This window comes from Humulus lupulus, chromosome 2 (assembly GCF_963169125.1).
Source record: "Humulus lupulus chromosome 2, drHumLupu1.1, whole genome shotgun sequence".
NCBI lineage: Eukaryota > Viridiplantae > Streptophyta > Magnoliopsida > Rosales > Cannabaceae > Humulus > Humulus lupulus.
The window spans coordinates 7,353,497-7,368,438 of NC_084794.1; the positions used below are offsets into that span (position 1 = coordinate 7,353,497).

General features: G+C 31.5%; 1 protein-coding gene across 1 annotated transcript; it reads right to left on the reverse strand.

Moving 5' to 3' along the window:
- Positions 1-416: 416 nt before the first annotated feature.
- On the reverse strand, positions 417-2,210 carry LOC133817100 (UPF0481 protein At3g47200-like). Its single transcript, XM_062249493.1, has 2 exons — positions 2,084-2,210; positions 417-1,949 (listed from the first exon to the last, which is right to left on the reverse strand). The coding sequence occupies exon 2, from the start codon at positions 1,932-1,934 to the stop codon at positions 600-602; it is 1,335 nt and encodes a 444-aa protein (XP_062105477.1). The 5' UTR covers positions 1,935-1,949; positions 2,084-2,210; the 3' UTR covers positions 417-599.
- Positions 2,211-14,942: the final 12,732 nt, after the last annotated feature.

Consider the following 14,942-nt stretch of genomic DNA (forward strand, 5'->3'; position numbering starts at 1 on the left):
ACATTCAATTCCACTGTGCTAATGTATATTTATGTGTGACATCATTTTGAGTTTTGTTGTTAAGATAATTCCAACAAATATAAATTTAATAAGATGTCCATTTTGCTCTCTGCTCTAGATCTATAAATCATGGTTATGAACTTTATATATATATACACGACAATTAAATTAATTTGTTCCATATATATATATAGCTAACTAAAAGGAAAAACTTACGTTGATTATCAGTAAATGAGCTAAATGTCTATTAACTAGAACATGGATTATAAATGTGCGGCCTAAAATTTTAAATTTGTTCTCACTGCTTAAAAAAATTAAATTTAGATAAGAATAATTAGTATAGTAATTCCCACAAAAAAAAATTACTATATAGTAATACAATCCTTATCAAAGTAACTAAACGCAATTGAACCATCTAAAGGAGACAATTTATTTTATTCTTCACACAGATATATAAAAATATATTTATAAAGATGTTACAAAATGACATGATAATATAACCATAAACACAAAAATGGTAAATATTGATCATTCCTTGGCACAACAGCATTTTATTAATCATAAGAAAGAGATCACGTTCTCTATAAAATATGATATGCCTAATTATCTTTTTTATATGAATCTTGAATGGCATAGAAGGTTTGTAAGAAGGTAAGAATAAGTGCGACACAGGCAGCAATGACTGAAATGAAGGCCCAAGGGTGTTTGAAATAGTCGCGCTTAAGAATTCTTTGATACTTATGCCAATGTTTTCTACAATAACGATTTACTTCACTCGTAAGATCATAATAGTAGTTTTCCTTGACATAAGTATCAATGTAGAGTCTGTTGAAAAATTTGGTAGCATCATCAACATTCAACCAGTTATCAATGACCTTATTCTTCTCAAGTACTTGAATATCAGCACTAGTGTCGATAAGGTTGTCCAAGAGAACAGCATAACAAGTGATTATAGGTTTGTAGTTAGGGCAGCACTGCTCCAAACTGATGAGGTTTCGGAACACTGTTTCTGTGGTTTCTTGAATAAGCAGTGGTGGAATCGACATGACACCTCTTTTTGGGATAAATGAAATGTCCAAGACAGATTCTGCTGTGGTGTTCACCTCGAACTTTATGCCCGAGTCCCTCAGACCTGTAGCTGCACGTATATGCTGCCAATCGTGCTTGCTTTCTTGTCTCACGCCAGATTTGGAAGTCAATGAATTCCTATACAGATCAAGAATGTGTCTACTTTTTTGTATGTCTGCACTAGAAGAATCCAAGCGAAGAGCTTTATTTCTCAAAAGGCTGGGAAAGAAATCCATGGCCAATTGAGCGAGGGATTTTTGGTCTATGGGTGTTTTGGTGAGGTTGAACAAAATGTCAAGCACAAGCCAAGGTATTTGGTTCTCGAGTAATATCAGGTCATGGTGTAGAAACTGGAGTAGGCAAGACATGGTGAATATTGGGTCTTCTTTGTCGATGAGATCAGATTGATATGCATTCTTACGAAACAGTTCTATGATGAAACAACCATCAAGGAGCAACATATCTACGAAGTCATTTGCTTTCATGTCAATTGCTCCAGCATAGTAGCCACGAGCATCGCTGTGAATGTCACTAATGGCTTTGGTGAATTTTCTGATTAACATTGTGTCAGGGCTATTAGGACGATTTGGATTATTCGGAAGACGAGAAAGAAGATCACGCAAGTACTTTTGTTTGATCCTCTCTGTGGGTTGCAGAAGGGGGTTGTTATGGTGGAAAGGGCCAATGGCAAAGGCATTGGGTTCATAAGAAGTTTTGTTATGCCTAGCGAGAATGGTTGGGATTCTGAAGATGCTAAAATTTGATGACATGACTAGATTAGCAGACAATCTTCTTTCTAAGCTACTTACCAATGATTCAATATCAATAGTATGATCTCCTCCACTATCCATTGTTGATGTTGCCATGTTGGTTTTGGTAGTCTTCAATCATCATCCATTGAGAAAAAACAAAAACAAAAACAATACATGATTTACTGTTAGATTCTATATTGCTAAAATCTTTTAAAGCAAACATAAGAAATGAATCGTACAAGTAAGAATATGAAAAGGCATACCAAAAATTGGTCTTCTTATGTGGGGGCTTTATGTTTTAGGCTGCAAATGCTAAGAAGATACTTACTGTTTATATAGACTAAGAAGGGAATATATTGATCTTTCAAAAGAAAAAAAATTATAACCAAATTAAGACGAAGCTTCAACTTCACTAACATTCTAGTTCACTGTACTACTAATTAATTAATGACTATTAATTTGGCACCGTTTTTTCTTTAAAAGCAAACAGCTGTCCATTAATTAAGAGGGAAATTCGCTAATAAAATAAATGAAAGTAAAACTTTAGAAGAAATACTTACCTTATGAAGCGTAGTCTCAGGTTCACTTTTGAAGAGGATATACTTTACTTCACTGTGGTGTAAACTAATAATTCTAGATCTTTAAATATATATGACTCGATCATCAATATGGTTACAATTTCATTTTTTGCAGCTAGCCAACTACCAGAGAATTTGTCTTTGAGTGAAAGGGAAAATTTATTTCACTAACGGAAATCAAAATATATAGATGTCAGAATTAAAAGAAGGCAAAAAAAAAAAAAGAAGATATTTAAGTAAAATTTTCATAACAACTTATGTTTATATGATATATGTCCTATAATTTTTATTATGAAATGAACTAGACTCAATATTGGGCGTGTTTGTAAGTAAGTGTAATTACAGAGTCGTGTAATTATTAGGGTAGTAAGTACAAATCTAGTAATTACTCTATTATTTAAAATATAAAGAATATTTGGATGTCAAATGGTAATTACTTATAAAATTGTATTGTCTTAGTAATTACATAGAAAAAGAATATTATGTAATAAATATTATTTAAAATCGATAGTTTTTAGTAATTACACTTAATTCTTATGAGATTGTGAGAATTGAATAATATAATTGAGATCCCTCAATTACTTCAAATTACATAATGACTGCGTAATTACGTAGTCAAACAAACACACCAATTTGAATAATTACTTCGAATTACACTCAATTCTAATTATACAGTAGCTTTCCAAACACACAACCAGTTTAACGGAAGTTAAATAAAATAAGATTTTCAATGATTAATTATTGCATGTTGGAGAGTTGAAGATTCGAAAGTAATTACTATTTGCTTTTGCAATTTATTAACCGATGTGTTCTTTTGTTTCTTTTGGAGAATTTATACTTCACTTCAACATTACTGTACTGTTTCAATTTTTTCTTTAATAAAGAAGTACGGAAAGTGGAAAAAGCATCATTAGAAAATGAATGAAAATCAATGAGTAAATGAACTATATTAATAATAAGAAGAATGTTTAATTTATCATTAATATATAATTTGCTGTCTATTAATTGAAATGGTTCGATCATTTGTTCACGATCCTCATGCGAAATCTTTTATTTTTTTTGGTTCCTTCTGAGAAATTATGTAGAATAATAATATGGATTATAAGATGCCTATTTTACTCTATTCATTTAGATATCCCAACTTTGTCGGTTTAAAGCTCATCACGGTTATGAACTTTATTATAGCAATGCAAGGAAAGAAATCAATGGCCTATGGACGCAGTACAGGAAAATTAGGTTCTGAAACTTTTAGGGTGGACTCATTAGCAGTAGAGATAAGTGGTGTCTTAATCTTACTGTAGCTTCAGTTCATTGTCTTGTTCTGATATTCTGAGATATAAACAACTTGCTACATTTGCATTCTGTCCTAATTTAATTTTCATTTTTATGTTCTTGCTCGAACCACATAGTTATGGTTAAGGTTATATATATATACACTAGATACAAGTAACGTGTTATGCAAGTTTTTGTAGTTATATTTATAGAATTTATTAATCATTTTTATTAAATTTATATTAATATCATAAATTTCAAATAAATATCTTGTTTTAATTAAATATATATTTTTTAAGTTTATGTTTGTTCCGGTTTTTGAATTTGAGAGTGATAACAAGAGATTATATATTATATATTTAATATAATATTAAATATTATACGTGTAATTTAAATTTAAATTTATTACTAATTCACAGTAAATTATATTATATGTTTAATATGATATTATTATAATAAGTGAATTTAAGTTTAATTAAATTTTATTTAAGTTACAAAATGTATGATTTTATTATTTTAAAATAATCATAATTGTAAAATATTTCAAAAATATCCTATTTTAATTTGTTTAAGTATTTATTATTTTAAAATAATTATTATTGTAAAATATCTAAAAAATATCATATTTTAATTTGTTTAATTATTTATTATTTTTAAATAATTATCATTGTAAAATATTTCAAAAATATCATATTTTAATTATTTATTTAAGTTTAAGTGTTTACAAATTAAAATTAAATATAAGAATACTCTGTTAAATATAAGAATATTTCGTTAAAGTTAACATTAAAAAAATAAAAAATATTTAAAACTAATAATTTCTGTTATCTACACATTTATTATATGGGGGCTTCTGGAGTCCCTCACTTAGTATTGAAGGACTTAGTCCTTCAATGTATTTGGATCGTCCGATGTATATACTTTTTGAGTTTAATGACTAGATTTCAATTAAAGGCTAGTGGTACAAAAAGACAAAAATACCCTAATATTTTACTCTTTAACTAGCTACCATTTCTTTACACCTATTCGTGGGTTCTTCATATTTTTTTAATAATTTCCTCATCAGCTAAGCCACCAAATATGGTGTGCACTTTAACTCACATATCTCACTATGCATTTCAGCTGAACCAAAAAGAGTGCATTAGTTATTATTTTTACAACCATTATCTCTTCAAATGTTATCACTATTCTCTGTTTCCAATAAAAAAAACACAAGCAAAGTGCTATAGTACTAGTATTATTTTCTTTAAATATTGTCACACATAATTAGACGTCGATTATGAAGTCATTCAATACTAGAAGAGAAAGGACTTCAAAAAAAAAAACCAAAGTATTGAAACTTAATTGAAAAAAAAACTATACAAACTTACACTAAAATATATGTTCTCATTATGTTGTATTTTAATTTTCTCACTTAACAAACCCTCAAAAGTCACTTAGCATAATGAAACTTCTTATGTAGCTAATACCTATACTAATATGCTCAATATTCATGCAAAATAAAAAGTCCATGCAAAAATTAACCACTAAATGGTAATGTAGTGTGTCATTCAGTAATCCCTATATTTAAAAAGTTATTATTAATATAAAAAAATTTCCACCACATTTTATTTATTTCATATATCGCATTAAAAAAATAAAAAAGCTTTAGTTTTTGTTACGTTATTTTATTATACATTTAGGTAAGTCAATTATAATAGTTACTTAGCTGCAGTCAAATATTTACGTGTCCACAATCGTAAATAAGTCTCAACTCCTATCTAAATTTAGTATAAAACCCTCAACTATATAGTTTATTGGACCTAAAATTACGCTTCTACCCCTCATTTATTTAAGCTGCGTCAGCTCAAAAAACACAGTCGGTTGACACAACTGGTTACACCAAGTAAAAAGTTAAAAAGTCAACATTTTAACACCAATCCAATATTGAAACTTGGCAAAAATCTGAGCCCCACATGAAGGACTAAGTCATGTGACGCTAGAATTCTCAGAGATATATATATTGTGTAGGGACGTGGCATAATAAAAGTTTAGTCAAAGGAAAGGAGTGTCTATGGAAGATCACACATTGGGATTAGTAATCATCAGACATCACGTTACTTATTGTCAAAAAGAAATACAAGCTAGTCTTCTCTTCTGAATTAAAAGACTCAAACTATGTTGCATAATGCACTATCTTCCAACTTTATTTAAATATGAAGTTTGAGGGTTGGAGAGTTGATGTTAGATTTTGGAGCATTAGCCAAGCCTTTGGTTGAAGTCTTTGATCATTTCATTTATCTTTTCCACACATTGTGATGATTCGTTGGTCTGATGTGTATTGCATTAATACAGTATTGCATTGGAAAGTTCTAATGTGTGAAGTTTTGCACTCAATATTTTTTTCAAAAGTCAAATTATAAAAGAATAACATTATCTTAATGATAAATTTGTGATTTAAAATTTAAAAAAAATTGTAACTAAAAACTTATCATCATATATACATGTGTCATTATGCTACATCATTTCAGAACAATAATTGTACCACAACTTCTACATAACTAAAAACTGTGAAATTTTTAAAATCTCATTAGTTTTTTTTATGCAATTAATATTTATGTACTTTGTGTCTTGAGGTATTCTTTTGGTTCTTTTATATATTTAGGATTAATTAGGTGCCTATTTTGTTATATGATTTATGATTATTTTAAAGTGTTATTAGTGGTATGTTGAGTTTTTTTAATTAGAAATGTATACCTGTTTGAACTTGATTTCTAATCTATTTATAGTATTAATTTGGTTTCAAATTTGATTGTTTCAAATTGATTGACTTGGTGGATTGGTGGCTTTGAGTGTTTCAGACAATTTGGTTTGGTGACTTTGAGGTATATTATTATAAATAATGTTGATTAAATCCCCACTAATTTGAAATCTCATTAGTTGTTTTTTATGCATTCAATTTATATGGACTTTGTATGTTGACCTATTCTTTTGAATCTTTTATTTTTTTAGGATTATTTAGGAGCCCACTTCGCTATTATTTAGGTGCTCTGTTTCAGGGAATGATTTATGATTTATTTTAAAGAGTGTTATTAGTTGGTATGTTGAGTTTAACTGTTAGAAATGTATACTCTTAATTTTCGATGATAAATAAAGTGTCTAAATGTAACGACCCAAAATCACTAATAGGGCCTAAAGGTCTTGATTAGTGTGCTGGGAGGGCATAACTGGATTATGTGTGATTTAAATGATTAAATGTATGATTATGTGATTAGCATGCTTATATGATTATTTGGATATGTGAGATGCATGATTATGTGTATTAGTAGGTATGTAGGCCCTGATTAGATTAAAATGACATATTCATAATTTTGGCCCATTGAGGGCATAAATGTAATTATTTGCGATTAATTGTTGAGACCACATTATTATGTAGATATATTTGCAGCTTGTGACTCGAGGCGATCATGGTGAGCAGGTTAGCGAAAAAGTCACAATGGGGATTTATACCCGGCTCGGGAGAGCCTGGGGGTATTTCTGGGAATTTAAGAAATATATTGGAGACTATTTGACATTGAGTAAAATAATTGGTGATTAGTTAGGTGTTGGAAAGTAAGTGGTAATTATTAGGGACACTCGAGGAATTAGCTGGAATTGGAAACAAATGACCAAAATACCCTTCGAATGTTTAAAGGCTTAGGTTTTAATGGAAGGGCAAAATGGTCATTTGATTTAAAAAGGGATAAGTGATATTCTGCCTTTATAGACTTAGTGGGATGTTTAGAAAGTAATAGAAGCTGAAAGAAAAGAAAAGAAGAAGGAAAGTAGAGGAAAAACAGAACATTGAGCTTACCCTTTCTCTCCCATTCGGTTTCCCCATTCTTCATCATCTCTTGAGAATTTTTTAAGCTTTAACTCAAGGAAAGCTTAGGCTGGAGCTTGGGGTTAGGATCCTTGGTGAAGCTAAAGGATTTAGCAGGAGTTAATTACTCAATTGAGGTAAGGTTTAAAGGTTTAAGGGAATTAAGCTTGAAGAATTGAGGAGCTTAAGGATGGAAGGATACTAAGGGCAACCTAGGGTCGAATTCCCCATCAAAGGTAAGAAATTTTGAGCTTGATCATCTAAGTTGCTGGGTTAGTTTTGGTTTCTGCTGATGAGTTCTTGAGTTTTGAGTTCAAATCTTGTTTTCTTTGTTTGATGCTGCATGTGGCTAAGTTTTATGTTGTTGGGCTACGTGGGATGAGATGTAGGGGATGGTAGGCTCAATTTGGTGTGTGGTTGAGGTTTGGAGGGGTTTTAGGGAGTTTTGGCTCGAGGAAAATCGAAGGAGAAATCAGAGGGTGTTCTGGTGCTGTAAGTAACGTTGTAGCGCTAGCCTTAAGGCGCTACAGCGCTAGGCCTGGGTTGTCTCGGGGCTTTTGGTTCTGCTTGTAGCACTGCAGCGCCCACTCTGTGGCACTGTAGCGCTACCCTGCCTTCAAAAGTGGATTTTTGGGTAATCTCTTAGGGTTTTTGCCCGGGGTCGGGGTTTGATTCCACCACCCCGTTTGGTGGAATTAGGGCTTCCCGAGGGCTCGGGATTGGTCCCGAGGTTGGGTTACGGAATTGAAGTTTAGTGATGGTTTTAATTTATGGCTGTGACTAGGTGTTCTCTAAGGCTCGGACGGGATCGTGCTTGAAGGTCGACTTCACTAATCAAAGCTATCGGAAGAAAAGGTAAGAAACTGCACCCAGTTATGTGAATATGTTGGCACTAAGAGCTCCCTATATTTGTATGTAATGTCATGAGATGGTATTATGCCATGGGGACATGTGATAAACGACCTAAGAGTGTCGGAATCAATATTTGCGCACAGAGCGTGACTCGGCCACTAGTAGCTGAGGTTAAAAACATAATCACTAAGCTCGGCCTAAACGAGCCGGAGTCAGTGGGATAATCAGAGGGTGTGGCCTAAGGGCGTCGACCCTGGACTTTGGTGTGATATATTTATTATTGTCTAAATTGTTGAGTGTGACGAGTTTGTTATCTGAATAACTGATTGTTGGCTTGTAAATTGATATCACTTGTTGACTGTGTTTTTAGCCAACGACGTGAGAACGTCAAATACGACAAACCTTCAAGAGAATTTAAATAACACAGATAGTTTAATCAAGAAAAGTAAATAACACAAGAGATTTTATAATGGTTCAACCCCGATTGTCGGTAATAGCCTAATCCACTTAGAGTTGTGATTTATAGATCTGTACTCAAGATCAGATGGATTGAGCCAACTGAGTTTCTTCAGTACAGATTGCAAAAATACAAGAATTCTTTCAAATGCCAGCACTTTCTCTCTCTAGAATACTCAGACCCAAATTTCTCTCTCTAGAAAGAAGAAGCAGAAGTCACCCTCTCTAATCCAATAAGCCTTCTATTTATAGGCTTAGGGTCATACATCTGATATCCCCTAGAATCGGGATATTTTATTATATTTATTACATTTAAATTACAAAAAACATTCAAAATGTAACCAAACCCTCAATTTGTGGGAAGAATGAGATATTCCCGCGTATCTTGTTGAAGTTGTTTCTGGGAATCTTGACTTAGTCCTCCTCTAGCTAATTGATCCACCTCACCTCCACTCTGGTCGATCATACACATGTTGGTCAGACATACACTTGCTGGTAGGACTTGTGCATGGTAGACATGCACTTCTCTCCTCTAACATCCTTGGGGTCTCCTAGGACCACTCTCTTGGGTTCTCCTCGGACCAAGGTCCCTTGGGCTCTCCTCCTCGGACCTCATCCTTGGGGTCTCCTAGGACCACTCTCTTGAGTTCTCCTCGGATGCACTCTCCTTAGCTCTCCTAGGATGCACTCTCCTTAGCTCTCCGAGGATGCACTCTCCTTAGCTCCCCTAGGATGCACTCTCCTTAGCCTCCTAGGACCAAAGTGCACTTGGCTTGGTTATGACATCTTTCAAGCAGTCCAAATTCTTCGTCAGTCTACCGGGTCACTTTATCACGACTCTGAGGAGTCAATGTATTTATTGACTATTAATGTGTCTTTTACTGACCATGCACTGCCACTTGTCACCTTTATTGCCACGTCATTGATCTCCAATTTTTGGGGATAACATCACTGTTTATGTGAGTTGTATGACTTGCATATATTTGATTGATGATTGGTAAATTGTCTATGCTATATATTATAGTTTTCTTGCTGAGTCTCGGCTCACAGGTGCTTCGTGGTGCATGTAAAGGCAAGAGCAAGGTGGACCAGTCCTGAGTTTGAGAGCTTTGAGGATGATCGTACATAGTCAGCTGATCGGCTTCCACGACCGAGGAGTGGTACAGGATGATGGACCCTAAACGGGTATGTTTAAAAATTTATATATCGCAAGCGCACGAATCGTCCATATAGAATAGTGATCGTAAGCAAGGATGTCGAACCCAAAGGAGTTGTCTAAAATCGAAAATGAAACTATTTTAAATCAAAAGTAATAAATTCTAACCTAGTTCCAAAGATTGATGAGTTTTAATAGTATGAACATAAAATGAAATATTGAAAAATAAAGCTTTTTAAGATAATGAAAATAAACCAATAATGAGTTGAAAATAAGTATTAAAAGAAAAGATTATTAAGATACTAGAATCCACAAAATGTAAGTTTAATAATATTTATTAGTATATTGATTCCCAAGTTTTAGTGATAGTTAAAATAATTTAAACTATCATTTTCCAAAAATATTTATAATTTTAAGCACAATTTTCTTATAAAAAGATAGGATTTTTCTTCACTTTTCAAAATTATAATTTCAAAGCATTTAGTGTAAATCAATCTAATGAAATAGCAAATAAATCAATGAACATTATTTATAAGGCAAAACATAATATTTTTGTTCTAAGCATGGATGTGTACAATTTAATGACACATCTTACACAAAGAATATTATGTTTATGCACTAATGAAGAACAAAGTGTAAAAATGTTCTAACAATCTAAAATACAAGATATTTAAGATGAAAGAAATATATGAAGAAGAAAAATCCATAGACTTTGTTGCATTACAAGGGAAATCAACATACAACATAAATATTACCTAGTTACAAGTTGCTTCATCATGATCTTAATAATCTTATGAAAAAGATTAGAAGCACATAACTAGAATAGAAATTACAAAATAAATGACATACATACTTGCAAAATGCTCTTGAAAAACCCAAATGGAAGAGAGAATGGTAGAGAGAAAATGAGAGAAAAAGATGGTAACCAAAAAATTAAGCACCCCAAAAATGGTCTTGAAAGTCCATATTTATAGCCAAAGTGAGTTTATTAAAATAATCAATTTAAATTAATTAAATTGATTAGATTAATTAAATAAAATAAATATGGTATGTAGAGGTAAATTATAGGGTGCAATGATGATGTTGTGGTGAAAATGTGTAGGAAAAAGGGTAAAAAGTTGGCATTTTTGTCATAGGGGACAAAGGGACAAAATGCATTTTTGTTGGGCTCAATAAGGGAAATGGCAGCAATGTGGTGGTTGGGTGTTGGAGGGGGGGCCACGGGTTGGGCCTAGAGTGGGCCTCACGTGGTTGGGCTTTTGGAGAAACACCATTTTTCTTGTTACTTTCTTTCAAAATTACCATCTTTCCTTTGATTTTCTTGCTTTTCAATGGCAATAATTTTCCTACACAATAAATTATAAACTAAATTAAAATTAAATATTTTCATTAATAAAATATATCATATAACTCCCATGAAAACATTAATTAAAATTTAATTTACATAACATTTAATTTCAATAAAATCATATTTTTAGCATTCAAACTAACAATACTAATTTTAAATAATTAAACTACAACATATTATAATAACATATCTATAAAAACATATAAAAATCTAGAAAACTACAATAAGACTAATAAATTAAAAATTACATAAAAACTTAATAAGTTAATTAAAAACTCATGAACTAAGCAACAATTAGCATGTAAAACATGGTAAAATAACTCTATTTTGTAGAGTTATCACACCCCCAAACTTAAAGTTTTGCTAGTCCTCAAGCAAAAGAAAAATTAAAATACACATATATATATTTTTTTTTATTGGTGATATAAAAATGATTTTCTCAAAAATTGCACAATGAAAATAACTCTCAGAAATTATTATGAATAAAAGTTAAGCTTATATAATTAATTAAATTGTCAATTTTGCTTTTAGAAAATATGTTTTTATTAAAATTATTTTTCACTTAAACTTATAGGAAATAAGAGTTTTTATGAAAAATGTAATTTTTGTTACAAGCAAAATTGACCCTATAATTAAAAACAAAGCTTAAAAATTATTCATATTTTTAAGAGAATTAATTTCAAACTCAATCAGAATTTTTATCATTGAAAATGAAAAATATCACCAAATTTTTTTTTTTTTTTTGTAAATAATTTTTTTATTTTTTATTTTTTTTTGAATTTTTATGAAAATGAACAAATAAAAAAAAAAAAAAAATTAACAAAACCACAACATATAAATAAATAAAAAAAAAATTCAAACAAACATTTTTTTTCTTTTCAAACAAGCATATATAAAATAAAACACAAAACATTAAAAACAATGCAAAGCAAACATAAATAAAACACAAAACAAACACAATAAAACTCGATACCCCCAAACTTAATTTAAGCATTGTCCTCAATGTGTCAAAATATAAATATAAATTAAAATTGACAAGAGTGTAAAGTTTAGAATGGTCGTACCTCGATATTGTGCATTGCGAAGATAGAACAAGATAGAACAGGATACAACTAACAAAAATTAAATCGCACATAAAACAACAATACAAATAAAACACAAGTTATCAAGATCACACAGGAATCAAAGAGCATGGTAAACAGGGTCCTCAAGGAGTATCTCATCCACTTCATCAGTTTTTAATTCCAAAAATGGTTTTAATTTTTGTCCATTAACTTTAAATATATTACCATTTTTAGGATTTTCAATTTCAATAGCTCCATGTGAAAAAACAATACGAACAATGTAAGGACCAGACCACCTAGAGCGTAACTTTCCCGGGAATAAATGCAAACGAGAGTTGTATAAAAGGACTTTCTGACCTGGATAAAAATCTTTTCTCAAAATATTTTTATCATGGTAAAATTTCATGCGATCCTTATACTTTTTTGAATAGTCATATGCATCATTCCTAATTTCGTCTAGTTCATTGAGTTGAAGCTTTCGTTTCTCACCTGCTTTGTCTAAAGAAAAATTTAACTGCTTAATTGCCCAGAAGGCTCTATGTTCTAACTCAACAGGTAAATGGCACGCCTTCCCATACACAAGTCTGTAGGGTGACATGCCAATGGGCGTTTTGTACGCGGTACGATACGCCCATAATGCATCAATGAGTCTTAAGGACCAATCTTTCCTAGTTGGATTCACAGTTTTTTCTAAAATGTGCTTAACTTCCCTATTAGACACTTCAACTTGACCATTAGTTTGTGGGTGATATGGTGTTGAGACTTTATGTGTAATGCCATATTGTTTCATTAAATGTTCAAATGGCTTATTACAAAAGTGAGTACCGTTATCACTAATTATAGCACGTGGTGAACCAAAACGGGAAAATATATTTTCTTTCAAAAAACGAAGCACAACTTTGTGGTCATTAGTGTGGCATGCAATAGCTTCAACCCATTTAGATACATAATCGACTCCAACAAGAATATAAAGATTACCAAAAGAGTTAGGAAATGGTCCCATAAAATCAATGCCCCAAACATCAAATATGTCAATAATAAGAATAGGATTTAAAGGCATCATGTTTCTTTTAGTTAAACTTCCTAACTTTTGGCAACGTTCACAAGCTTTACAATAAACATATGTATCATGAAAGATAGTAGGCCAATAAAAACCACATTGTAAAACTTTAGCAGCTGTTTTCTTACCACTAAAATGTCCTCCACATGCATGATCATGACAAAAAGATATGATTTTAGACTGATCACAGTTTGGAATGCATCTTCTAATTATTTGATCAGGGCAGTATTTAAACAAGTAAGGATCATCCCAAATAAAGTTTTTCACCTCAGAATAAAATTTAGATTTATCATGCTTAGACCAATGAGATGGTATTTCTTTAGTGACCAAATAATTAACAATATCAGCATACCAAGGTAATGAAGAAATATGCATTAATTGTTCATCAGGAAAAGTTTCAGTGATAGGAGTGGAATCATGTATAGTTTCAACAACTAGTCTAGATAAATGATCAGCAACAACATTTTCAGATCCTTTTTTATCACGTATTTCTAAGTCGAATTCTTGTAAAAGCAGGATCCAACGGATCAAACGAGACTTAGCATCTTTTTTCGATAAGAGATATTTTAATGCAGCATGATCAGAATAGACAATAATTTTAGATCCTAACAAATAAGATCTAAATTTCTCCAATGCAAAAACAACAGCAAGCAATTCTTTTTCGGTTGTGGAGTAATTTAATTGAGCATCATTTAAAGTTTTGCTAGCATAGTAAATTACATGAGGTATTTTTTCAAGTCTTTGTCCTAAGACAGCACCTATAGCATAATCAGAAGCATCACACATTATTTCAAAAGGTATTTTCCAATCAGGAGGTCGAATAATGGGTGCAGTAGTCAACAAATTTTTTAATTTTTCAAAGGCAACATGGCAATTACTATCAAAGACAAAAGCATTTTCTTTTCCAAGTAAATGGCATAAAGGCCGAGAAATTTTGCTAAAGTCTTTTATAAATCTTCTATAAAAACCGGCATGGCCTAAGAATGATCTAATTTCTTTCACAGTTTTAGGTGGGGGAAGTTTTGAAATAAGGTCAACTTTAGCTTTATCAACTTCTATTCCATTAGATGAGATTACATGACCTAAAACAATTCCTTTTTTAACCATAAAATGACATTTTTCCCAGTTAAGCACAAGGTTTTTCTCTTTGCAACGAATTAAAACAAGTGAAAGATGGTGCAAACATTCATCAAAAGAGGAACCAAACATAGAAAAATCATCCATAAATACTTCAAGAAATCTTTCAACCATGTCAGAAAAAATCGAAATCATACATCTTTGAAAAGTCGCAGGTGCATTACATAATCCAAAGGGCATGCGACGATATGCAAAAGTTCCAAAAGGGCATGTAAAAGTAGTCTTTTCTTGATCTTCTGGGGCGATGGGGATTTGGTTATACCCCGAATACCCATCAAGAAAACAATAATATGCATGGCCAGCTAATCGTTCAAGCATTTGATCAATAAAAGGCAATGGAAAATGGTCTTTTCTAGTA